This window comes from Bidens hawaiensis, unplaced genomic scaffold (genome assembly GCF_021521415.1).
Source record: "Bidens hawaiensis isolate Kalapana, Puna unplaced genomic scaffold, B.hawaiensis_p1.1 tig00005061_1, whole genome shotgun sequence".
In the NCBI taxonomy this organism is placed as follows: Eukaryota; Viridiplantae; Streptophyta; class Magnoliopsida; order Asterales; family Asteraceae; genus Bidens; species Bidens hawaiensis.
The window spans coordinates 725,797-753,727 of NW_027491322.1; the positions used below are offsets into that span (position 1 = coordinate 725,797).

The window sequence follows — 27,931 nt, forward strand, 5'->3', positions numbered from 1 at the left end:
TTCGAATTCAGTTTTCTGGTTCGTCTTCGAACTTGTGATTTTTCAGACCTATTAGGATATTCGAATTACTCGTACATTCTATATTTATTATATATACAGATATGCTAAAAACTAGTGGAAAAGTTAATTGCAGTAACTTTATTTGTGTCCATGCTTAATAACCTATTTAAATTGTTATTAAAGATGATTAAATTTATTTTTTTGCATAATATGGTTAAATGGTTTACTGTTCTTATTTAATACGACTATAAAACTAATGTTTTAACGTCTTTTCAACGCCACGCACCATTAGCCTACTCAATAACGCACCTTTCCACTATAATTCTCTAAAGCCATTGCAAGGATGTAAAGTAATCATTCGTGCCTTCACTATCATACATTCATATGCATTTTCACATCTAAATCTAGATGATAGAAATTCAACTTTGAAGTGTTAAAGAACATAATCGTTCTAATGAAACTTATGAACGCCAATTTTGCTAATATAGATTACGTATCATTGTTTGCTGAGAACCGAGAAGTTAATTCATGCTCATGATCATCCACCTTTTTTACCGTGTGTTCCATAACCGAGACTTCCAATCAAAAAACAAAGATTCATGACCACCTTACATGTTCATTGTCATAGTGTTCCATATACCTTCGTGACTTAATGAGGGGTAGACTCTAGCTCATTGTAACCTTATAAGTGTACTTAGGGCACATGTCATTGAAACCTAGCTCAGGCACCTAATGATTATGGTGATTTCATCTTCGGTTTGATTCACTACATAAATGCATATGGGGTGGAAGTCGACGAAGCTGGTTTTGATACATTCACACAATCACAACAGAGAATAGTCACCGAAATTGAAAACCAATTACCCTACCAGATGAAATGACGGTTGTGTGGCCGAAGAAGTGGTTGAAGAAGCCGTTGAAACCAAACAACCTACCTGATGACGCCCTAAGTACCCTAATATTTGGCCTAGTGACACATATATAACTTTGAATGGGTCCTATACTTTCAGAGAGATAAGATATTAATACCATTGTTCATTTTAAACTTATGAAATAAATCACGATAATGACCCATGAGCAAAAGCTGTTGCACAATATGTCCATATGACATGTTATCTAAAAGTCCCAACACTTAACTAATAATAGGTAGAAAACCTAAAAATTATATACAAATTGATCACTTAAATTAGATTACGTATCACTGTTTGCTGAGAACCGAGGAGATAATTCATTCTCATGATCATCGACCTTTTTCACTATGTGTGTTCCATAATCAGGACTTCCAATCAAAAAACAAAGATTCATGACCATGTTCATTGTTATAGTGTTCCATAGGCCTTCACGGCTTAATGAGGGGTAGACTATTAATACATTGTTCATTTTAAACTTATGAAATGAATCACGATAATGATCCATGAGTAAAAGCTGTTGCACAACATGTACATATGGCATGTTTTCTAAAAGTCTAATACTTAACTAATAATAGGTAGAAAACCTAAAAATTAGATACAAAGTTATCACTTAAAATATGACTGTCTTGAGAATCTGATCTAACGCTGTGTTCTGAGTTCATCTAAGAAGAGAAAGGAAAAGAAAAGAAAACTTTTCCTTTCCATTCTTTTCTACATCTTCTCTATATTTCAATTCTTTTCCTTTCTCTCCAATTCTTTCCAATTTGGAAAGAATTGTTTGTTCTTGTTTTCTTCTTTCTTTCTCTTCAATTCCATTCCTTTCTTTTCTTTAATGAATCTAGGGAACACAACATTTTATTCAATTCCCTTCCTTTCCTTTCTAAAAAAACTTGGGAACACAACCACCATTTCATTTCTTTCCAATTCCTTTCCTTTCCTCTCTTTAATGAAACTCGGGAAAACAGCGTAATAGTAAAGGTCTGTCCTTTCTAAGTAGAGATGCAGATTTGATTCTCACTTAGACTGGTTCAACGGACATCTGGGTGAAAGAACGAATCAAGGCTTTAATTCCAGATTCGAACCTGACTAGGGGCGAGGGGTTATGGATTCTATCAGGTTCCCGCGCATTAGGTGGGGTATGGTTTCACGACAATCGAGTAGTCACCCTTAGACATGACCACGAAAAGGTAGATTTGCACGTGAGATATTTGTGTTAAAAAAAAAACTTTAAATATGATTGATCTCATTTTCCTATAAAACCTATAACCGTGTTCCCGAGCTCACTTAACCAAGGAAATGAAAGGAAAAGAAAACATTTCCATTCCTTTCCTTTCGGTCATTCTTCTTTCCTTTCCTTCCAAAGGAAAGAAAGAATGTGCACTACAAAAGCCTCCACTTTCGTTTCATTTTCTTTAATTTCCTTCCTTAAATGAAACTTAGAAACACACTTTTTATTTTTTTCTTTTTTGAAATGAAACTCAAAAACACACTTTTCATTTCTTCCTTCCTTAAATGAAACCCAGGATCAGAAATCTCCGTTCTCATCCCATCCCTTTTCTTTCCTTCCTTTAAGTTGAACTCGAGAACTGTGCGTAAAGTTATGGTTGGCCAGTTGGTTCTTTCCAACACACCAACCCACCCATTCCGATCATATTCATATTCATATTCATATTCATATTCATATTCATATTCATATTCATATTCATATTCATATTCATATTCATATTCATATTCAATCCTCACCCTTCACAACTCCCTATGCATCTCTATCCATCTCATGTCCACCCTTTGACCCCACTCTTATCTTGCCCACTCCTTCCGGATAACCCACCAATCGACTCAACACATATTATTTTTCTTCTTCTTTTAATTTAATACCATCACAAATATTACTCACCTTTTATTATTATTATTATTATCATAATTATTATTTTCTACAATAAAACAAAACAGTTTAAGAGAGAGAAAGTGTGATTGGCTGGCTGGCTGGCTGGCTGGCGGACTAAAATGGGGAGAGCGTTTGTGTATGTAATACTTGGCGGAGGAGTTGCCGCCGGTTACGCAGCTCTTGAGTTCACCAAACGCGGTGTCTCTCATGGTGAACTCTGCATCATCTCCGAAGAACCTGTAATTATTTTATTATAATTCATTCATTAATTAACTAATTATTCGTTCGTCCTTGTTTTCATCGATTTTGTTAGTTAGTTAGTTAGTTAGTGGTGGTTGTCTAGGCTTTCGGAAATTGCTTATTTGCTTATTAACTTATTAAGCAATTAAGTTAATATTAACTTAATTTGTTTCGTTCTATTAATTCGAATGATTGATCGTTGATGTTTGGTTTAGTTTGTTGCACGCAAGGTGTTTGTTGAAATGCCTCACGTGTTCGTGTGGAAGTGTTTTCGCGTCTAATTGGTTAATTATTCATCCTTGTTTTTATTGATTTAGTTAGTTAGTTAGTTAAGATTAACTTAATTTGTGATTTATTTGTTGTTGTTCATTGTGTTTGTTGAAATTGAACAATTGATGGCTGATGTTCGGTTTAGTTTGTTGCACGCAAGGTGTTTGTTCAAACGCCTCACGTGTTTGCGTGTGCAATTACAAGTGTTTTCGCGTCTAACTGCGTAATTATCTAATTGATTAATTATTCATCCTTGTTTTCATGGATTTTGTTAGTTAGTTAGTTAATATTAACTTAATTTGTGATTTATTCGTTGTTTTTCATTGTGTTTGTTGAAATTGAATAATTGATATTTGATGTTTGGTTTAGTTTGTTGCACACAAAGTGTTTGTTCGAATGCCTCATGTGTTTGCGTGTGGAATTTTAAGTGTTTTCGCATCTAATTGCGACCTCTCACAGCCTAGAAAAACTATTAGTTTTAGGGTCGTAAACGCATGGTGAACTTTGAATCATATCGGAAGAAGAACCTGTAATTATCTAATTTTTTGATTATTCATCCTTGTTTTCATCGATTTTGTTAGTTGTTTAATATTGACTTAATTTGTGATTTAGTAATTCGTTGATTTTCATTGTGTTTGTTGAAATTGAATAATTGATTTTTGGTTTAGTTTAGTTTGTTGTACTCAAGGTGTTTGTTCAAATGCCTCGCGAGTTTGCGTGTGGGATTTTAAGTGTTTTCGCATCTAATTGCGACCTCTCACAACTTAGAGAAATTATTAGTTATAGGGCTGTAAACATGAACTGTTCCTGTTTGGTGGGGAGTGCGTTTATGTTCGTTCGATTAACTAAATGAACGAACACGAATAGAGGCTATGCTCGTTCAATTGTGTTTGTTTATGTTTGTTGATTAACCGTTGGCATTGACCGTTCATGATCAAGTTCATTTCCTTAATGAACGGACACGGACAAGAAATTTTGTACAGTTAGATGTTCATGAACCGTTCGCTTGTTTGATAAAAGGTTAACGAAAGAACATGAACAAGACCTTGTTCGGTTTGCTTTAGTTTGTTTATAGCCCTAATTAGTTATCTTTTGAATTGCTTTTGCAAAATTGATTGATAGATGGAGCATATTTCAACTTAATACATTGATTGGTTTTTAAATTGTATTTTGCAAAAAGCCAGTGTATTTTGATATAACCTGGAATTTTATTTAAGCTGTAAGCATTCTGGTTTAATAATTCATTGATTGATAAATTGGTATTGGTTTTTGTTGATGAGTATATGCTTTATAATATGCAGGTGGCTCCATATGAGAGACCTGCACTCAGCAAAGGCTTTTTACTTCCCGAAGGTGTTTCATGTTATATTTTTGTTTTTTTATACAACTTATGATTTTTCGCGATTGTTTTAGTCTTGGTTCTTTGTGAATTTCAAAATCATTAACATTTTCCTCTTTTTAACTTTGTGTTTTGTGTTTGCTTTGCATAGCTCCTGCGCGTCTTCCTGCATTTCACACTTGTGTCGGTGCTAATGAAGAAAGATTGACACCAAAGTGGTACAAGGAACATGGTATGCATTTGTTTCTTAAATAAGAACTGACAATACATTTTCTAATAGTATGGTTTATTTTGTGGTTTATTTTTAACCTGTCGTCCAAAAAATAAATCTTCTGCAACCATTTCAATCACGTGCACTAAAATGCCCATCTATTTAATATAAAAATCTAACAGAGTTGGTATCAAGGACGAAATTTGTTAAAAATTGAAACCACAGTGACGCAAAGGGTTAAAATTTCTAATTTTGGACTGAACAAGTTAAAATGGTCAAACTTTAGGGAGGAAAAGAGTACTTTACTTGAGTATGTTTGATCAACAAGTACCGTTACAAACATTATCATATTTTATAGATTCACCTGATGATGAAATCATAATACATAATTATTTTCAGGAATCGAGCTTATTTTGGGGACTTGGGTAAAGTCTGCTGATGTGAGACGTAAAACATTACTCACTGCAGCAGGAGAAACCATTAGCTATAAGTTTCTTATCATTGCAACAGGTGCTCGGGTACTGAAACCGCTTCTTATTTCTCAATACAATATTATCCTCATTTCTCAACAATCTATAAAACAAAAGAACTATAATTCCTGAATAATTTGTATGGCTTTAACAGGCTTTGAAACTTGAAGAGTTTGGTGTAAGTGGATCAGATGCTGAAAATGTATGTTATCTACGTGATTTGGCCGATGCTACCAGCCTGTCGGACGTGATGCAAACCTCTACTGGCGGCAATGCGGTGGTCATTGGCGGTGGCTACATTGGAATGGAGGTTGCTGCATCTTTGGTTATAAATAAGATTAATGTTTCAATGGTGTTTCCCGAACCACATTGCAGTAAGCACTTGCATTTTCAATGCCTAAATATTTTCTTTCTATTTGTAATATTCTATCCCGTTGTCTATGATTTATTTTGTATAATCTTTTAAGTTATGATAAAAGTTGAATAATTTATATATCTTTTTACAGTGGGTCGTTTATTCACCCACAAGATTGCAAGTTATTATGAAGAATTTTATAAATCTAAGGGCGTAAACTTTGTTAAAGGCACAGTTCTATCATCATTTGTTTTTGATGAAGATGGGAAGGTAGATCTTAAGCTCATTTATCTCGTTTATCTCATTTGAGTCGAATCTGAGTCAAGATTAGTCAACTGATCAAACGGTTACATGCAGGTCACTGGAGTTAACCTCAAGGATGGAACCAATCTTCCGGCTGACTTGGTAGTAGTCGGAATCGGGATTCGACCAAACACAGGTCTATTCGAAGGTCAACTCACTTTAGAAAAAGGCGGCATCAAAGTCAACAGTCGGTTACAAACGAGCAACAGCTCAGTGTATGCTGTCGGAGACGTGGCATCATTTCCAGTCAAGATTTTCGGTGAAAGCCGGCGGCTTGAGCACGTGGACGCCGCCAGAAAATCAGCCCGACATGCTGTCGCTGCAATAATGGAACCGGACACAACACAAGACTTCGATTACTTGCCATTCTTTTACTCTCGGGTTTTCTCATTTTCATGGCAGTTTTATGGAGACAATTTAGGAGAAGTAGTTTACTTCGGTGATTTCTCGGGACCTAATTTCGGCGCATATTGGGTGCACAAAGGTCATCTAGTCGGGTCGTTTCTTGAAGGCGGGAGTAAAGAAGAGTACGAAGCAATAGCCAAAGTAACGAGGCTTAAACCCGAAATTGATGATTTGAGTGAGCTCGAGCGGCAGGGGCTCGGGTTTGTGGTAGCTTTGAGCCAGAAACTGCCGGTGGCGCCAGTAGTGAATGCCAGTGGTTCGGTATCCACAGTTGTTTTGGAGAAACCGATGTATCCGTGGCATGCGACTGCTGGGGTGGTAGTGGCAGCAGCAATAGCTGGATTCGCGTATTGGTATGGAAGAAGACGACGGAGATGGTGAGTAGTTTGCTTCCATTGATTCTACTGTTTTGGAGGATTGGTGAAGAAGAAAGTGCATGTAAAAGATTGATAAAACTACTTAGCATTATCAGCATTCTATTATGTAGCAATGTATCCAAGAAAACATATTTAATTTCTTGTTATGAATTAAATATAACCTTACATATCAATAGACAATAGTTGCACAATTGTTATATCAAGTAAGCTTATTTAGTTCTCTCTACTCAATTCATTTATTCATTAAACTCTATGTTGTAAACGTACTCTGGAGCGAGAGTCGAGTTGTATGACGTACTCAGACTCATTGTAGGTGTTCGAAAGAGTTAACACAAGATAGGCGCATTGTCAGCATTGTAACGCCTCTTGTTACAACATTGTTGTTTCTTGGCTTTTATGTACAAAAAGAATTTGCATTTATTAATGTGAGGTTATTTTACATGAAAAAATATGGACCTTTAGTGAGATTCTTTCTTTAACTTGGAATTTCCCTCCTTTGTCAGTTTCTTGTTCATATGTTATGAATGCAATGCAACCAAACCAAAAGTGAAAAATCCAATGTAAAGGAGTCTAAAGCCAAAGAAAGTTGACATTGGTTCTAACTGTGGTATGAGTCAAATAAAAAAATCGAGTCATGTTTTATTAAACCCAAATTTAACGATAATAGCACATGTATCCTATCTTAAAGAGTAAACTATCATTTTTGTTTGTGTGGATTGATGACTTTTGCAATTTTCGTCCAAATGTCTTTTTTTCTTTTTTTTTCATTTTTGTCCCGATGGCCTCTTAAATATGCCACTTCGGTCCAAAATCTTAACGAATGTTAAAATCGACTGTTTAATGAGATGGTAGTCCATTTTTGTCCCGGTGATTTTTTAAATATGCCACTTACTATTATTTTTCACTTGACGCCCCACCATCATCCAAACTTTTAACCCGGGGCCGGCTTCGAGAATTGAAAAAAAATTTTGGGCCAAAGGCGAAAAATATTTTGGGCCTTAAATAAAAATAGTATTTTGTTAGGTTTAAACAATTTAATTTTTAAATTAGCTTCCTTGGTTATGATATGGTTTGTTTAAAAAACTAATGTATAAAAACAGGCTTAAAATGTCTCATATGAGACTAAAAGCCATAACCTTTTGGTTGGGAGTCATACCCCTTTACCACTAAAGCAAGTTAATTGTTATGTAATTGAGTTTAAACATTAAATATATACACGGGGACGAAAATAATAGTTGCTCTATTTATTATTAAGGGTATTTTAGTAATTTTGAGTTAAGTTAACATAAAACTAATGAGGTTAGTGAATTGGATTGAATTATTGAAATAAACAAGAAACTAACGAGGTTGTCGTCCCATCGTGTGCTAAGCTAGAGAGCTCTGCTCGTGTGGTGACATAACAACTGCCAAGTGGCAGCCGACGGTATGACTTTTCGTGAAAGCCAAACTCTGAAGCCTGTCTAGGCCCAGTTAAGACAACATAGTCAGGTCAAAGTAAGGGCAACGGAGCACTCCAATTTGAGGAGTTCGGTGATCTAAAGTCTAAACTTAGGGATGCAAATGAGCCAAGCCGAGCCCGAGCTCGACTAGGCTCGATCACGGCTTGTTTAACTTACACAGAGCTCGAGCGCGGCTCATTTCAAGCTATATTTTCAAAGCTCGAGCTCGGCTAGTGAGTAGATTTTCAAGCTCGAGCTCGGCTCGTTTACTATTTATCAAAATTTTTTTATATAATTATAATTACTTTTATATGTTTTTTTCTATTATAATTTTATGTATAAAATAATATATATAATTTTATTATTTTTAAATTTTTTCATAACATTATATATATTAACTAATAATTAGTAAATATATATTTTAAAAAATTATATAAATGACAGGTTCGTTTAGGCTCATGAGCCGGCTCGAGCTCGATAAGTGAAGCTCGGACTGGGGCTCGTTTATTAAACGAGCTTACTTTTAGGCTCGGGCTCGAGTAAGATGCGCTCGATCGAGCTTTTTAACGAGCCGATCTCGAGTAGCTCGGCTTGTTTGCACCCCTTCTAACCACATGAAAGTAATAATTTAGAAGATTTCAATTTCCTATGATGCTCCTGCATCACTTTCAGGACGTTTGGTAACCGTTACCCGACTTATTTGCTATCTTCATATGATGTAATGCTCAAGGCAAAAAGATCAAGGATTTAAACCTCATATGTGCAACTTTAGTTTAATTAAGAATGATAAGAAGACTTAACTCTTTTGTAAAACAAGAACATCGATTGTCCTGAAAACCTACAACTATGAAGTGATATGAGTAGCGCTCTAAGCTTCCGATCATTTGACAGTGTTGCACAACACCATTCGCATCATTGACCTAACCACCAACTAGAAACAACAGTTGATCTTGTTATTTTGAAGAGCTTGACATGTTTAACTCATCATCGTTGATTAAATACCGTTGATTCATATTGATATCTTTGTTTCTATGTGTTTATTGTTATGAATATATATTGTTTTATGGGTCTAAAATTCATACATTAAATATGAGTACATATAACTAGACATGCTAATAAAACGATCTATATGCGAGTCAGCTTAGTTTATGAGTTGAACTTTGTTTTGTGATACGTGAGAGGGCCGGTTTTCGCGTGATACACGATTTTTGCCAGTGTTTAGTATATAGATCGAATAAGTGGAACATGTGAGTTAAAGTAGAAACTGTAGAATACATGATTATGGTGTGTAACTCTTTGACTATAGAATATACATGCAAGTAACTAACTAGGAGGTTAAGTTATTCAACAAAGCGCACAAAAATGAGAATAACGAAAAAGATTTTTAGCCACACAAAAAACCTCTAAAAAATAAAAAATTAATAAAAAAACCATAACTCAAAATTTAATAAAAAAACTAAAAAAGTTTAAACACAAAAATGTTTCTACCGTCTTTCTCGTTCTAATAAAAAAACAATGTTAAGTGAAAAACATCATTTTGTGTCTTTTTGCTTATCATTGTATTTTGTATTTATTTTCGTCATTAATTGTGTCTTTTTTCCTTGATATTGTGTTATACTACGCAACATTGTGTTATATTTTATTCGATATTGTGTTATATTTTGTGATCTATAGTGTCTTTTTTTAGTTGCAATTATGTATTTAATTAATTTTTTTAAATTTATTTTAAAGGTTTTTTGTGTGATTATAAATTTTTCTCACACCTTTTATTTTTGTCTCCATTTTTATTTTAACTGTAACTATTTACCCAAATAATACACCAACCAAAATACAGCACATACAAAAAGAAATGAAAAAATGACTCGTTTTGTGATAAGAGAAAGTAGTCGTCTTTTGAAATAAAGTCTTAAAAGCGAACATTTCACCCATGAAGACTTGGGATAACTTTTGAGTGCTAGATAGATTTTGCCAAACAATTTGGTGATAAAGTTAAGAGTTAGTCCTGAAGCGAATTGAAACACGTGAAGAAGTACGATATAAAGGTAAATGAGACACAATGCAACGCGACAAGCAAACGCTAAAGCAACATGAAATTAATCATGCAAAATTATATATAGGATTATGTTGAGGCGATTTAAGACATCAACTACAATCACTATCAATGACAATATAATTGCCTAATATCTAGTCAGCAAAATCAGGTAAATCATAACTTGTGTCCTGTGTAGGACAGATGACTTTCAAAAGGTTATGATAAAATCCGACAGATGCAAACCAAATAATAAACTAGCCGAGCGATTGGATGCCACTAAAGGAAACCCTACCAAAACCTAAATTATCAACTCTATACAATTCTAACCAAACCCTCTCAGCTTCAAACCTTGCACTATACTTATCACTTCCCGACTCGTCTTCGCCTTCAACCACGGTTACTTTCCCTAAATCCCCATTCTCTCCCTGATCTTTACTTGATATTCCATCTTTACACTCATTCTTCAACCTTTTTTTTCTTCTTTTTCTTACTCAAATATCTCCTCCCCATCATCCATGGAACCTTAAGAAATGCGAGTGTGAAGAAGTTAACGACCGCACACGGGCAGCAACACACTGCCACGCAGTCAGCGATCACCCTAGCGGTGCAAGACTGGCATGCCTTCCCGGTACACTCCACCCCGTCGTCTTCCGCTAGGTTTGGATGGCTTCTTTTGTTGATTTGGGTGGTGGGTTGAGATGAGTAAGGTTGTATTTCACAACCCATTTGAGATCTTGAATTTGTGGCAAGTGATAGTTCAACCTAGACAAAGGACAAATAATTCATCGTGTTATGGAAAGGAAAGAGGGTTTTATGCAAACTTTTGTATGGTTTCTTTTTTTAATATTCACTTTTTTTAGCATGCAATATATGAATGTATATGCCTATATGGTGATTCTTGGATTTACTAAAGGGGTACTAAAGTTCATGTAATTTAATGATGTGGGACTTAAAGTGTACGCCAGAAATGGAAGATGGATAACCCATTAGCACGCGCCATGTTCTAAAGTTACTATCACTCTCCTAATTTAATTGCATGCTTTGCAATTTGCATGTTGTCGGAGAGGACACGATAACTATATAGCTAGGGTGTATGATTTTCAGATCACATGGCAACATCATAGCTACCTCATAGTGAATTGCTTCATTCGAAGGTAAATGTTTTTTTTTTTTTTTTTTTGAACGACCAATCAAAACTTTAATTAAATATAACACCATCGTTCCAAGGCAAATGAAATGTTTACCACATAAAATTGATTTAATGGCAAAGGTTGGAGAACTAAAATCAATTAGTAATTAATTTATCACACATGTGTGTAGGTGCTGCCATTAATTTTGTAGTTTGTGGGTATTAAGGATAGAAATGAAGTGGTGGTGTAGAATTGGCTGCTGCATGGGTTATACCCATGAGTGGTCCGTAGTTGAATGTCACACTCTTACCCGTAGTACTTATAGCCTAATGATACTAAGATGTGTGTTTAAGTATAACTTACGAAGTGGTTGAAATTTTTGATCATGTAGTGGACATTAGTGACTTAGTGTAGATTTAATAGCATGTTTAGAGGATGTGTGAGTTAGCCGTTTTAAAAAAATACAATACTTTGTTTGTAAACACTCTTGTAAACGAGCTAAGTTGATTTAGCTTGCAATTTTAAGTTAGAAGCAGTAGTTTTTTAATCGAACGATTAACAATCATACACGTGTCTTAGTTATTTACCCATGTTTAACAATTAACAAAAACACAATTATCATATTGTCATTGCTCTTCTGCGACGTGCTATCTGTTACTATTATTCTTTCTTATTTTGTCTCAGTTATTGCCTTATTGGTTCTTTACTAATGCTACATCTCTAGTATTTTTCATATGCATATCGTTTGGGTTGTTTATATTCATGTTGGATACATACACTCTATACTAAGATATATGAAAAATACACTCTATACTAAGATATATTTTTTCATGTCCACATATCATATTTGAAGTCAGAGTCAACTGAAAGCAGTCTCTCTATTAACTTGTTAAATCTAACAGTTATATATGAATATTTATAAACAAAGTAGGTATTCTAAGAGCATTCACTTCTTACGCTCTGTATTACTCTTCACCTCTAAAATGTGAAGGAAAATATAGTTTTTCACCTAAAATATATCTAAGTATTTTTTGATTGATCCAATATACATTTTTCGTGTAAATTTTCAGACATTTGAGTTAATAACTATTGTTCCAACTGTTGTGCATGATAAATGTTTTTGTGTGTTGACTCTAAATATTGTTGTTTCAAGTCTTTTATTATTGTTTAACATGCCATATTTTAGTTATAATATGTTTCTTTAACGACATTAAAACTATATTATTATTTCTTAGATATAAAGTAGTAATATGCTTATAGTAACAAAACTAACCTAATTTTTCTACTCATCTTATCTTTTTATCTTATGATAAAAATAGACCAACAATGTTGCCACCAAAAGCACTTACTTTTGACGTTTTATTTCCATTAATAATATGTTTTTAACTTTTACTCAATAAAATATCCTTTCCAGTGAATAGACACATGTTATTGACTACATTATAATACATTTCAGGAAACACGAACTTTTATTAAGCAACCATAAAAGGATTCAATTATAATAGAGATACAGATAAGCGGACAATAAGCTACTGTGGCACCGCATCCTTTTACAATACATTTCATTTAAATTTTTAAACTTTAATCTTTAAGTATATGAAATTACATATATTAGCTTTTGACAACTATAGTCTATAGACTCAATTATTTAAAAAAAAACAAAGAAAAACGTAGGTAACATTTGAACACGTAAACAATAAAAGTGTAAAACATATATAAAAACACAATAAGTAAACTGCGGTTTTTTTCTCTGTGGTTTGTCCGAATATGCGATTGTAGTCCAACAGTTTCAATTTTTGATTTTTGCCCCTATGGTTTCATTTCACTTGCAATTAAACCCAGCCCCACTAACGCCGTTAAGTTTGGTCGTTAAATCCATCAGTGTGCCCCTCACGTTAGGGGTAGTTTTGTCATTTTTCCCAAATACACCCCAGCCTCTCATGTGAAGAGGGCTTGCGAATTAGGGTTGGGGTTTATTTGTGGAGAAAAAGGATAAAACTGCCCTCACGTTGTGGGTTTAACGACCAGACTTAACGGAGTTAGTGAAGTCGGGTTTAATTGCAAATGAAATAAAACCACAAAAACAAAAATCACAAATTTAAAACTATTGAATTAAAATCATATATAAACAAACCACGTAAACAAAAACCATAGTTTACTCAAACAAAATTAATGAAATAGATTCCTAGTAAACAAAACAAGTAATATGTTTTATGTTTTGAATCGTGGGGGAATGAATTATGATTTGTGGGACCTCTCCACACGTGGGATGTTCGTACATTAGTCCTCAACAACTCTTCTTTTAAACCTTTTTTGTTGCTTTTCAAAATCTAGATATTTCAATCTACGTTTCTTTAATTTTATGTCACATAATATCATGGGACCCTAATGTCATATGTGAATGTGATCGATGTGAGTAGATGAGGACATAAAGAACTTGAATCTAAGTTTAAGGTTACCTCGTTTACTTAAAAATAAAATTATTATGATGTATAGTTATTATCACATATAAAGCCTAATGTACATAATTTAAATTTCTTTTATTATAATTTATAGTTATGCTTATAATGGTACGCATTATGTAACCATATAATATATTTACTAGTGGGGTGTTCATGCCTCAAAGAAGAACACTTAAAAGATTTATCACGAGTCAAGCTAGATTGAGCCAAGTTTGAGTTCGTCTATCGGACGTGCTCAAATTTAGGTTTAAGTTCGACTCATTAACAAAGATTGTCTATTTATGTCAATGTGGGTAGGTAATAATAATAATAATAATAATAATAATAATAATAATAATAATAATAAAACAAATGCAAATTAACAAACAAACACATTAATTTTCATAGGGAACAAACACGTAAATAAAAATTTGCTCATTAAGTATATGTATCTGTCAGTTTATTTAGTTAAAATAAACGAGTGAGTAACAAGAGATTAATCAATCAATTCAAAATGCGATTAAATTTCGATGGAATCACATAACATTTGCATATAATATGTTTGAAAACATTGCAATATAGGTATACCTCAAGGATCACCTTCCAAGTCAATTATGCAACTAACTTAACATTTGATCACCCGGTAACTTGCGGATCATGATCTCTTGTGGCCTTTGATTGGACGGATAGGTCTTCAGAGTTGGAGTTGATGATGGAAGAGAGAAATGTAGAGAAGAAATAAATTGGATAATATGAATATATATGTGCTTAGTTATATGAAGGATGAAACTTGTAATGGAGGAGATGTATGAATTGTTTAATTAATTAATTATTATATTAAATTGATTTAAAAAGTGTTATCATGCCAGGTGGAGATATTGATTTTAAATAATACAATTAAATTTTCCGGTGATTATGTCCGTCGTTGTCCGCCATCATGAACCGGTGTCCGGTTGTAAGTCAACGGTCATGATTGCACGTATGTCCTTTTTCTTTCTTAAAATTTGATGATGAATTAATTTCTTTTAGTAATATTAGGGAACATCTTTAAATATATAGTAAAATTGCACTAATTTTGACGTTATTTTAATAATTTTGTGAAAATAACGTTAAAAGTGATGGAAGGTAAAATAGATGAAATTAGGGTAAGTATGGGTCGGTTTTGTTACGTACTAAAACCAAATCTATATCTGATGTTTCGATTTTTGAATTTTCATAATTAGTCATTGTGGTTTTAAATGGTTTGGTTAATTTGGTTATTGGAAAATATGACTGTTAATTTGGTTAACCGAAAGCGTGACGGTGTTGAATGTTGGTGAATTCAATCTATTCAAATAATAAAGCGAGCATTAAGCAACGCTATTAAGTAGCAATTTCATAATAGTTGATAGTGGGGAAATCATTATTAAACACGTACAAACATCAACAAAGAAAATCAACATTTCTTCGAGCTTTCCTGATCCATTCCTTAAAATTATGTGAGAAGGGTTTGCAAATTATAGGGTAGGTTTGTGAGTGTAAATTATAGGTTGGAGAAAGAAAATGTAGTGATTTTTTGTAAATTTGAGGAAAAGAGTGATTTTTTTTTTTGTAAATTAGAGCATTCTCATCCGGTTCTCTATCATATCTCTATAATTACACTAAAAAACACTACATTTCTCTCTTCTGTTTAATTACATGATATATTTTTTGTACTTTATTCATTACAGGTTTCTCTCTCCACCCTATAATTTACAAAAAATCACTACCCTTTTCCCAAATTTACAAAAAATCACTACATTTTCTCTCTCCACGCTATAATTTACACTCACAATCACTCAAACCTCTACCCTATAATTTACAAACTCCCCTCATAAACATTTAGGGAACCGGATGAGAATGCTCTTATAGGGTGGAGAGAGAAAACTGTAATAATAAAGGTATAAAAAGTATTATTTAATTGAACAGCAGAGAGAAATGTAGTGTGTTTTAGCGTAATTATAGAGATGGAAATGATAGACGGGCCGATAATGCTCTTAGGACATGTCCAATGATTTAAGTTTCTAAACTATTACTTTAGGCCGAAAACAACCGGTTTTAAAATCGGCCCATAGAATATACCTAACCACAAAGTACCACTTAGAGGTGCACAAATTGGGTTTTTCAATCACCCGGGTTCGGGTATGGAATCAGGTTCGGGTATGACCGGGTATTGAAAAATCGGGTATTCGTAATACCCGGGTCGGGTTCGGGTCCGGGTATTGTCTCTGAAAACCATACCCTAAGCATCGGGTTCGGGTCGGATATAGAACCGGGTATTCTAAAACCAGGTATTTGAATATCCTATTTCCGGGTATTGAAAAACCTTATTTTTGGTTTTTTTTTGGGTTTTTTCTGGGGTTATTTCGGGTATAGATTGGATTTTTTTAAAGGGTTACAATTTTTAGTGGTATTTTTGGGTATTTTTCCGGTAATTTTGGGTATAGATCGGGTATTTGAAAAACCCAGGTTTGGGTATTGGAAAAAACCGGTTCCGATTTTCGGGCATTACCGAGTATAAATCGGGCCCGGTTCCGAGTACTGGTTTTGGTACTGAAATGCATACCCTATCCGTACTCTACGGGTAGGGTCGGTTACGGGTTCGGGTATTAAAAACCAGGGTGTAACAAAAACCGGTTCCGGTATTTTTTCGGGTCCGGTTCCGGGTTCGGGTTTTTTGTGCACCTCTAGTACCACTTATTTCTACTATATTATTATTACTATTAATATTATTATTATTATTAAATGAAAGCTTTGGTGCCAAAGTGATCGATTGAGTAACTTGGCGGCACCTTAGTGGACGATGACACTTTGTTTTTAGTTTTGCACCATAACGAACATAACGTAAATCAATCAAATGCCTTTGTTTTTTTCTTTTTTTGTTTTAGTTCCAGTATCGTAATGTGAGGGAAACCGACCGAATTCATGTTGATTCACCGCAGCTTTGTTTTAGTTATGGTACCTTAACGAACGTAATAAAAACCAATCGAATGCCAACTTTGTTTTTGGATTTATTTTTGTTTAAGTATGACATCGTAACAAATGTAACTGAGACCGACCGAATTTGTGTAGACTCACTGCCTCTACACCGAGAATTGACAACGTTTAGGCTTTATCGACGCTCGAGTTTTAGTTCCGCTACCATAACACACGTAACTGAAATCGATCAAATTTGTGTCGACCTACCGCCTCAATGTCCGGGGACCGACAACTCTTGAGTTTTACCATTGCTCGGGTTTTACCGACCTGTCCCGGCGCAACACGCTAGGTGTAACACTAGTTATTACTAATCTTAAAACAAATCACTAATGTAAAAACAAATTGCCAGCAAAAATAACATGCAATAACGTGTCTACGGAAGATGCAATCCATATATGAAATATCCTCTATAACTCTTGACCATAACATTTTGCAAAGCCCAAAAATTAATCAACTCAACACAGGTTCCGGCGTTCCGCCACATGTCAATTGTCATTCTCTCTCTGTGGGCGTTGGGCTTTTAGCTGCCCAATGACAATAAGCCCAAGAACAGTCAACTGCGGAAAAAAAAGGTATATTGGTTTTTATTAATCACAGCCATTGTCTTTTGATCACTGCCGGTCCCAACTAATGAATTGGCTACTGACGGTCCCAGCTTTTAACGTATTTGTTCATAATGGTTCGCGACTAACAGAATTCTAACGTCGTTAGTTTCAGGTCGTCAGAAAAACGTTTTTGGCCGGACAAGTCAAATATGTTGCCGGAAAGCACCACCTGAACACCGAAATCACCACCAATTGACTCACCACCAACCAACTACCACCACTTGAGCTCCATCAACTGATTCCGATGATGGTTCTAGGGTTTTCGACGACCTCAATAATTGGGGCTTTTACTAGAAAAAGGTTCCTAAAGGTCTGGTACAAAGTTACCAAGATGTTTGGGACGAAAATGTTGAGTTTTCGGGAAAAATTTTGAATTTTCCAGGCAAAAACGTTTTTTCGGTGACCTGAAACTAACGACTTTAGGATTCTGTTAGTCGCGAACCGTTAGGAACAAATACGCTAAATGTTGAGATCATCAGCAACCAATTCGTTAGTTGTGACCGGTAGTGGCCAAAAGACGATAAAAATAAAAACCAATATACCAAAAAAATAGTTCCTCACCAAAGTCAACGTTGACAACAAGAAAGTCAAAATTAGCCGATAGTCAACATATTCATAAAACTCCATATTGCCCAAAAACACAACCTTAAGCATGCAATTCACCATTTCCTTTGTATATTCCTAAAAGACAATAATACCCTCTCTTCTGATTTTGATAATTATATGCTTGTATAGATCATAGCTTTCATTTGTATTAGTGAGCCAAGTGACTTTAAATACCACATTATGTGTTACATATCCCTTTTCTAAGTTCTACTTGGTTTCAAGTATATAAAAATGCTTAAATATAATTTTGTTTACATCAAGAACATGACTTAAATTGTTTATTAAACTTAAAGGAAATACATCAAAACAGAATACACAATACAACATGTGTTACATTAGTCATTAGTGTACATTCAAATAATCTTCTAGAGCCCCATCCTCATTTGAGGTATTTCTTGAACCAGTCCAACATGTCCGCATGTGCTTCCATCGCACATCTAACAACATGTTCATCGTCGTCCTTGTATCTCACCGTCCAACCATGAACAACACCAGGGTATATCTTCACAAAACTATCAACCTACAAAAAAAAAAATCATTCGGATTTTAATATTTTATTATGAAAAATTGTTGCAGGAAGTCTTACTGGTTTTGCTGATAGAATTTCCCCAATTTTTTTAATTTGTTCAGGCGGAGAATACTCATCAGTTTCGGCACCTAAGATTGCTGTTGGCACCTTTATTTCTGAATACAAACTTAACATCATATATTGTTGCATAAGAATGTATATTGTAATTGTTGCTACAAGTGAACATTATAATATTACCATGAATATCATCCTCCGAGAGTGGACCGGGGTGTAATATAACCGCAGCCTCAATCTCACCATGCGTTGCCAGTTTCGACACGGTCATTCCTAAATAACAGAATAATAATTTGAAAGTTCATAACTTTTATCTTAACCTACTTGACATGTTGAAAAAATATAAAATAGATATATTGGTTTATATTAATCCCAAAATCATCTTTTGGTCGCTACCGGTCTCAACTAACGAATTGTTGCTGACAGTCCCATCTTTTAACGTATTTGTTCCCAACGGTCCGTGGCTAACAGAATCTTAACGCCGTTAGTTGCAGGTAACCAGAAAAACTCTTTTGGCCGGAAAAGCCACATTTTTTGCCAGAAAACTCAACCACCACTTGAGCACCACCAACCGATTCCGACATTGGTTCTAGGGTTCCGACGACCTTAATAATTGGGGTTTTTACTAGAAAAAAGGTTCCTCAAGGTCTGATCCAAGGTTACAAAGATGTTTGGGACGAAAATGTTTAGTTTAAAAAAAAGTGAATTTTCCGGCCAAAAACGTATTTCCGGCAACCTGCAACTAACGGCGTTAGAATTATGTTAGTCACCGACCACTGGGAACAAATACACTAAAAGATGGGACTGTCAGCAGCCAGTTCATTAGTTGAGACCGGTAGCGACCAAAAGATGATATTTGGGATTAATATAAACAATACATCTATAAAATTTAACCCGAATCGATTCATATGTTAATAAGTGAACCGCACCTCCCCAACAGAAACCGGCCGCTCCAACAGCAGATGCTCCTTTGGTTTTCAAATCAGCAACTACCCTTCTGGCATCTTCACACCCTTTCACCTAATTAAACCGTTTTAGATTATGCATGAAACCGAAATTAAGATACATAATTGTTGGGAACTCACTGGCTGATGATTTGGAAACCAAGCAGACAATGACGTGTCGGGTACGTAAGGATCTCCATAGAAGAAGTCAGGCACTACTACATAGAATCCAGCTGATGCAACTTTGTCAGCAATTTGTCTTCAAAATTAACACAAAACAACATATGTTAAGTACTTTCAGTATCGATATCTCATTCATCTTAACTCTGTTTTTTAGTAAGTTTAGTTCATTGCAAAGCTCTTGCATAGTAGTTTTCAAATACAGTAAATAATAATAATATTAATTACAAATACATATAATTATTGGTGTCCGATGTTAGCGAAAAACCATATTATGTAGCTAGAAAATATGGAAATTTATACCTTAGTTTTGGAGCTTCATAGCCTGCAGCAAAATAAGATGTTAATGTAGATAAAAATGAAACAGTTTCTTCATATTAACAAACTTTTTAGTAGAAAAAAAACAAACCAAATCGTGTTCGGTTTATTTAGACAAGATCATAATCCAATTCTGACTAAGAATTCCGATTTTTTAATCAAACCGAGTTCGGATTATATGTGTATATTATTTTATATATAAAAATGTTGGGGATTCGGGATTCATGACGCTTGGATCGTCTAAGAGAAGTGAAACATTTTAGATCGAAAAAACTCATTGGTTCTCCAGAACTTTCAATCAAATAAACCTCATACTTCTGACAAGAACAAGTATGTGTGTTTTAACCGCGAGACTCGAGAAACAACCAAATGACCTCTTTATAACCACCATTGGTAGTTATATAGTCGCCATAACTACCTGTTGTGCACTCTGCACCTCCTTACTTGTATCAAAGTATATTTAAATTTCTCATTTGGTGTTAAGCGAATCATAATTTCCCAAAATGGCCTGATGACACTAAAAATCACTAACAAAAAATATTTCAAAACAAACCGAATCAGGTTAGGAATATTTATTAATGTTTGTCACTGGTTGAATTCGTTTTTTTCTAATTCTAATTCATATTCTCAATGTTTTAAAAACAGGTTTTTAACTTGTACCGGATTGTGCTAGAAAATGGTACAGCCGACCAGGTTGTATCGGAAGGTTCAACTGAGTTGAATATTTTTCTTGTAATTTCATATAAATGCAACCTTTAACTCAAATAATAATAAAAAAAATATATGATTTCATAGTCAAATGCAATCCAAAAGTTAATCTATAAGAAAAAAAAATAAAAAAACACTCGATTTTAAAAAAGTAATCCAAAAGTTTACTCGTCAATGTTAATTGCTTGATTAAAAGTAATTTTCAAAGAATATGGGCCGCAAAATATCAAAAAATATATCTTGGGCTTAAAACCGGTATTTTAGAAAAAAAAATCTCTTGGGCCTCCTAACCACCCCACTTGTGGCCTAGTGGTAGGAGGCTTGGGTTCTCCAACGGAGACCCAAGTTCGAATCCCACTTGTGTCACTTTTGGATGGATATTGGCAATGAAGGATTTGATCTAGGCCTTGTGCAAAGGTTGTCAGTTCAAACCCAGAGCCAACCCGGGTTTTCGTCCCTCCATGTGTTACGCCAGAGTGTTATGCTCTTGTGGTGGCACAACCACTGTCAAGTGGCAGTCGGCGGTATGGTTTCCCTGGGAATGCCCTAGCCAAACTCTGAATCCAGCATGAGCCCGGTTAGACAACATACTCTGGCCAAAGTGAGTCAATGCGGATCTCCAAATTTGATGAGTACAATAGCCTATATGGCTATATACAAGAAAAACACTGGTTTTTTTTTTTTTTTTTTTTAACTTCCGGTTAGTTCTAGCTAACCGCCCAAAAATCTCTTGGGCTTAAAACCGGTATGCGAACCAGTTTTTAAAACACTGCATATTCTATTCAATTGCAAATTCATATAAAAGTAGATGATAATATAATGCATAGCCAAGAACATACCATGAATATCAGCAATTAAAATGATAGCAAGCTTAGAAGCAAGCGAGCCAGCAGTGTATGAAGTTAAGCCTCCAATAACTTCTATGTGAGTCATGTGACCCTGTTGGCTGCTGCCGGAGATTATCTCCGGTGGGTTTTCACAGCATTGTGGGCCGGACATGATAATATTAATATTAATATTCTATAATATAAAACAATAATAAATAGAGTCAAGATAGAGAGCGGTGAATATAATATCACACGTTCATGGATGACGACAGAGCTTATGATCATGATTATAATGTGTTAGTTTGGATTTTAGTAATCTATAGGGCTTGCTCGCTGTTCCCGAGCAGAGCCAAATCGAATTAAGGCTTGCTCGTTGTTTGACTTATTTATAATTAAATCGAACCGAACGGCTGAAATTCGAACCGAGCTAAAATCGAATCGAGCATTTTTCGATCGAACATCAAGCGATTTTCGAGCATTATTTATTTCTTTTTCACTTTAAAATTTTCAATAAGAAACAAGTTTGAAGGTTGTAAATAATATATTTTGTAAATAAATTAGGAGTTTTTAGACAAACGTGTAATGAGTTGTAAATTTTGAAAGAAATATATTTGAACTGAGATATAATGAATATGTAAACAAACTTCTGGTATTCGGAAACTTGAAGCGAACAAATAAAACTATAAAATTGATGGAATTGGGAAAATTTTAAAGGGTTTAAAAAATCGTATACTTATATTTATGTGTGTTTTCTATATATTTATATATTTGTTCATATATAATTATTATTATAAAATAGATTGAAATATTCGAACCAAACCGAGCAGACCATTGCTCGTTGCTTGACTCGTTTACAATCGAGTGAAAAACCGAGCGAACGTTTTTCGAGCAATTTCTGAACGAGCGACGAGTGATTTGGACGGCCCTAATCTCAGCTTCATGTTATTAGTTGATAACATCAAACTGAAAGTATTGTGTTAGTGGTCAACTTTTATAAAATGTACTCTTACGGAACCTCTGTTAAACACATTTTAATGGTGTTAAGTTTTATCCGAATTTCAAATTGATGTTTTAGGGTTTTTGATCGAAAGAAGGATACGTGCCGATAGATGCAAAACTTATTTTGAAAGAGTGCTCCAAATGACTTAATTTGTGTTAACCAGAAACTCAAAAGCCCTAAAAATCAGTTCGAAAAATTCGAATAAAACTTAACGGCAACTTATTATCGTCAAATTTTTATTAATGGCGGTCAAGTGAGAGTAACTTTTTTGAAAGTTCGGACCATAAGTGGAAATATTCTCAGTTGGGATTATTATCGGCCAATAACATTAATTACAGGTTATTAAAATTCAAATTTGCGTTATTAAAATTACATTTTTAGCACCAACTATTAACTACTTTGTAAAACTTATTTTCTCAAAATGTTATGGGTGTCGGACCGATACAATCTTAAAATTGGGTATGAGACTAGGATAAACATTACTCAATACATTGTCATCCCTGATACTAATGTAGCTCATAAGGAGAGGGAAAAGAAAAGGGTTGGAAATGTAGACGGTTAATGAGATAGGCAGTCGTGGCAAAAACGTCATGGGGGAGATGGGCATGCAAAAGAGTCGGGCAGTCTTAAAAGACTCGAAGAGATGTTGGCTTTGCATTCAGCAACCCCATTTTGCTCGGGTGTTTACAGGATGATAGCCTTGTAGGTGACGCATGTATTCAAGAGGAGTTAACCCGTTAGGTCGTGGGTCAACTTTGAAGCACCATGATATGTGCATCCATTCAAATGGTTTAAATTTCACAATTGAACAGACACTTGTAACTAATAGAATTTTTTTGAAAAGTTTACACCAAAACCGTGTTAAAACGTTATCATATAGACCATCAATGTAATTAATTGAAACTCTTAACAGATTTGAAATTTAAGTCAAATAAACTAAGATTTTAATAAACATATAAAAAATAAAAAAATATTTTTTTCTCTTCCTATTACTTTCAAGTTCTTACAAGTTCAAACAAACATATATTTATATTTTGGGTTATACTCGGATGTTGAGGTGTACAAAACGGGTTCTGTTTTATCAAACCGAACCGGTTTGGTCAAACCATGGTCAAAACCAGTTTGACCTAAATCGGTTTGGTTTAGAAACCGGTTTAAGAGCATGAAAGTTTGAACCGGTTAGACCAATTCGGGTCGGTTTAGAAACCGGTTTGGTAGTTTTAAAGGGGAATCGGTGATGGAACCGGCAGACTAGGTTGGTTTGGGAACCGGTTTAGCTGTCAAATCAGTTCGGGTTAGGCTTCAGTGAGCCAGATCCAAACCAGTTTGTTTGAACATATCTAATCAGATGGTGACAAAACCTTTTGGGCCTTAACCCATTTAGAAAAGATAGTTGAAACTAATCTGGCCCTGTGTAAAGCCCATCAGCCATCTATAAATATCCACCCAACTATAATACCCAAATAACACCACCCTAAACCCTTAGGCCTTTGATATGTTTCATGTATGTAGCCGCCTAATAAAATTTATTGTCTTATTTTGTTTTCATAATCTTTTTTATGATATAATTTTTGTTTTCTTGATTTTTTATTTTGCTAAGATGACTGATTGCTTAATATTCCGACACCTCTTGTATGAGAATGGCCTTCAAAAGCTGTTCTTTGAGCACACAAAGCAACACTCTGAGCCTAATTCTTTTATTTATTTATTTATTTATTTTTGTTAAATTATTAATTTTGATTACCTTATCGACCAGATATTCAGGCAACCACCTTTTGTAAAATAATTTTAAAGGTTGGTGTTAATCTGTTCGTAAATTAAATTCTTTTGCTCTTCAGACTTGTTGAGATTAATAGTCTATGAAGTTGGTCTAGTAAGCACAAGTACATTTTTAATAATTATGTCTTTTTGAAACTTATGGCAACTAAAATTGATGTTTTAGTTGTCAAAATTTGTTAATATAAACATATCAATTTTGTCTACTGGATTATGTTTCTCGAGATCGTGGCGTTATTAATCTCAACTAAATTAACTAATTAGTTTTTGGTTTGGTTGACATTAATTAATGTTAAATGAATGCATAAACACATGACATTTTTGTTTAAATACATGAAAATAGAACAAATAAATAAATACATCAAATGATTGGAAAAACATGAAATACATTAATGGAGTAATCAAATGTTAATGTATCAGTATTTGAAAATATGAATGGTTTGGTTTGGTTAGCTTAATTTATAACCGATAACCAATTTTTTGTTAATTTGATTATAGTTTAATAACTTAATACCATTTGGTTCAGTTATTGGCTTGGATATTCCTCACCCTATACACAAGATAATGTTGTACTTGGGCTAAAAGTTATTTATTTATATCTTTTGCATCAATACTTTGTGGTTGAAATATTTGACTTCGTGGTTCAAAAGTTATTAATTTGTTAGGGCGATAACTAGCAATCAATGGTCTATTAAAGAGTTTCGAAGGAAGATCATTCGAATTGATTGTATCGGTATTGAAGGAAAAGAACTTCAAGGAATATTGAGACTGATATCATCATTTTCTTGCATATTATTAACAAATTTTGGACTTGGATTATTACCATCATTTTCTTGAAATTTTCTTTTAAAAGAATTCTTAATAAGACTTGTTTAGAATACAATTTCATCTTTTAAGTCCCATAATTTAAGAAGAGACGCTATCTAAAGTGTAAGCCACAATCAAATACACAATAACTCTAATTTCGTCCCCGGGTTAGTAGTTAAGGGCATTTAACAAATATAAATACCAAATATAATGCTCAAAACGTGTAAAATTATATATTTTTAATAGCTTTCCAACATAAGGACGTAAAATTTGGATTTTTTTTTATTTAAATGGTGATACATAAAAAGATTTTGCTTCTAGAGAGCCCACTCTCTTTAATATTTTGTCTAAAGTGCTTTGGAAGCCATATAAGATATATAGTTAAAATAATTATTATTTAAGATTCAATAAAGATTTACTTTATTGCTACATAAAATATTAATAAATGTGATTGTGATCCGGTTATCTTTTGTTTTTTATTTAGAGCCACTTTATGGATTTAGATTCCTAGTGAAAAAATAATAATAAAAAAATCTTAAAGACAAATATTACTTTATGTTTATAAATAAATTAATCTCAATTATTGTATCAGATTTGTTGCTTGTGTATATAACTACAAATTCTGAGTACAATCAGTGCATGATATAACCTTAAAACACGTGAAAAACAAATGTTATAATTAATTCGGCTAAATGACCCAACATTATATTGAAATAAACATAAATATTTGAAAATTTATTCAGCTAAAAAAAGAAGAAAAAAAAAACTTAACCCCATCACTAATTATGGCCTACTCGTATGCAAGTTGTATTCATAAATCATAAGTACTACCTTTAAATTTCTTTTATTCTATAGAGTATCTAGTCGTATACGGTATATCTTACCAATAAAACTTCTCAATGGTGATCCGGTAAATATAAATGAATGTATCAATATGAGAGGTAATCACACAAGCTATTTGTAATCTTATGGTTATAGATCAAAAGTTTTTTATAATTATCTTAAGCATTGATAATATATAAATGGAGGAAGCTTGTCTTGATAAAAATTAGAATTGGAAATAAAACAAGAGTTGAGGGTTCAATTGTGGCAAAACATACATAAACGTTCCTGGATATAAATCAACAATCAAAAACACGTGTTTATGTTCTTTTATTTAATTAAATGAACACAAACTTTTGTTCATGTTCGTCCATTTATTAAATAAACGAATTTCTCACTCAACGTTTGGTTCGTTTGCATTCGTATGCCTAGTTAAGTAGTTATTCAACATTTGATACAAACAAGTTATAATTTTGTTTTGAATTCTTTCTTTATCTAGAAACTAGGTAGCAACCCGTCGTGTTGCGACGATGAACACGAATTCTGTTGGTATCAGCTAGGCTCGTACCCACAGATGCATTAACCCCAAAACACAAATTAGTAAACACCTGAATAATAGCGATACCCGAATAACATATGATACAAAATTTTACATATTTAAAACAACGTTTATTCAGTCGATAACACATAGCCGTTGCATTTGCTCGGTATCATCTATGTTTGTTATGTTTCCGAACTAAACCTAAAAAGTAGTTACGCCAACTTATCATTGTTAAGACAAAAAAAGCATGACGGCGGCGACTCGATGCGAATTTCATCGGTATCATTTAGGTTCATTACGTGTATGAAAATTAAATCTAAAAAAATAATTTTGTCATATTTCAAAAAATAAACAAATAACACATAATTATAAAAACCTAATACCACAATCAATACATAGACGAATAACTTAAAAAAAACGCTAAAAAAATGAAGAAAGGAAAGCTGCTACTATGGGCATACAATGGAGACAAGACTTAAGAAGTTTTTCATCAAATACCAAACCAACTCAATACTTTGAATAATTCTTACAACTAAATAAATAAATAATTAAAATCTTGTCTAAAACTTCGTGACACTAAAGTTCTCAATTATACTATTTTATAATTTACGACAAACACACATGTTGTTCTACTTTTAAAAAAGCATGGATGAAACTCCTTCCTTGACAATATTGTAAAATCAATTAAATAGAAGGTGGGGATTCTATTGACTTGCTTAAAATGTTGCTTCTTAGTTAAGTATACTTTCGTTAAACGCATTAAAATTTTTATAAGTTTCAAAATATCATTATGATCTTGAAAATCTTTGGTGTCTTTTGCAAGTGTAATAATCAATTAAACAAGTGCATCATTTATTTCTATAGAGAATTTAGTGTAGTAATGACAGTCTGTTTTGTGTGATAAGTAATATAAGGATGCAATATAAACCTCTTCAGAAAATATATTGAAAAAGAGGATTTTTGTGAAGTAATAGCTCCTATTGGGTCAAGTGGCAAAAATCTGGTTTGTTTTCTTTTGTTTTAGTTAGGCTACCGTAACGAGTGTAACGGAAACCGATTAAATTCATGTAGGTGTACCGCCTCAGTGTCCCGGACAGACGAAGCTTGGTTTTATCAACACCCGAGTTTTACCGACCGATGTCACCCATCGGTCCACGTCAATTTATATATCCTTTTGTTTTAGTTCCGGTACTGTAACGAACGTAACCGAAACCGATCAAATTCGCGTCGACTCACTGTCGTAACACTCGGGTTTTACCAATGCCCGGGTTTCGACACTCAGGTTTTTCCATTGTCCGGGTTTTATCGACTGAATTAACATGGTTTTAAATGTTTTAACTTTTTATATGTTAATTCGACAAATCTATGTTTATTGGTTTAACTATATTACTGTTACGAGCGTAGCC

The 27,931-nt window shown here is 33.8% G+C and overlaps 2 protein-coding genes and 2 non-coding genes across 4 annotated transcripts; 3 read left to right on the forward strand and 1 right to left on the reverse strand.

Annotated features, from left to right (window-relative positions):
* Positions 1–2,864: 2,864 nt before the first annotated feature.
* Positions 2,865–6,938, forward strand: LOC143628808 (monodehydroascorbate reductase 4, peroxisomal-like). The gene is made up of 7 exons (XM_077098293.1): positions 2,865–3,038; positions 4,611–4,662; positions 4,800–4,880; positions 5,259–5,377; positions 5,484–5,703; positions 5,836–5,954; positions 6,042–6,938. Exons 1-7 carry the CDS (start codon positions 2,919–2,921, stop codon positions 6,771–6,773), a joined length of 1,443 nt encoding a protein of 480 aa, XP_076954408.1. The 5' UTR covers positions 2,865–2,918; the 3' UTR covers positions 6,774–6,938.
* Positions 6,939–18,343: 11,405 nt separating this feature from the next.
* Positions 18,344–21,751, reverse strand: LOC143628748 (endo-1,3;1,4-beta-D-glucanase-like). The gene is made up of 7 exons (XM_077098245.1): positions 21,592–21,751; positions 20,030–20,051; positions 19,688–19,805; positions 19,532–19,622; positions 18,786–18,875; positions 18,606–18,703; positions 18,344–18,539 (listed from the first exon to the last, which is right to left on the reverse strand). Exons 1-7 carry the CDS (start codon positions 21,749–21,751, stop codon positions 18,399–18,401), a joined length of 720 nt encoding a protein of 239 aa, XP_076954360.1. The 3' UTR covers positions 18,344–18,398.
* Positions 21,752–24,172: 2,421 nt separating this feature from the next.
* On the forward strand, positions 24,173–24,268 carry LOC143628829 (small nucleolar RNA snoR1). Its single transcript, XR_013152825.1, has one exon. It is a non-coding gene; the product is annotated as a small nucleolar RNA snoR1 (small nucleolar RNA).
* Positions 24,269–24,341: 73 nt separating this feature from the next.
* On the forward strand, positions 24,342–24,469 carry LOC143628831 (small nucleolar RNA snoR77). The gene has a single exon (XR_013152826.1). It is a non-coding gene; the product is annotated as a small nucleolar RNA snoR77 (small nucleolar RNA).
* The last annotated feature ends 3,462 nt before the right edge of the window (positions 24,470–27,931 follow it).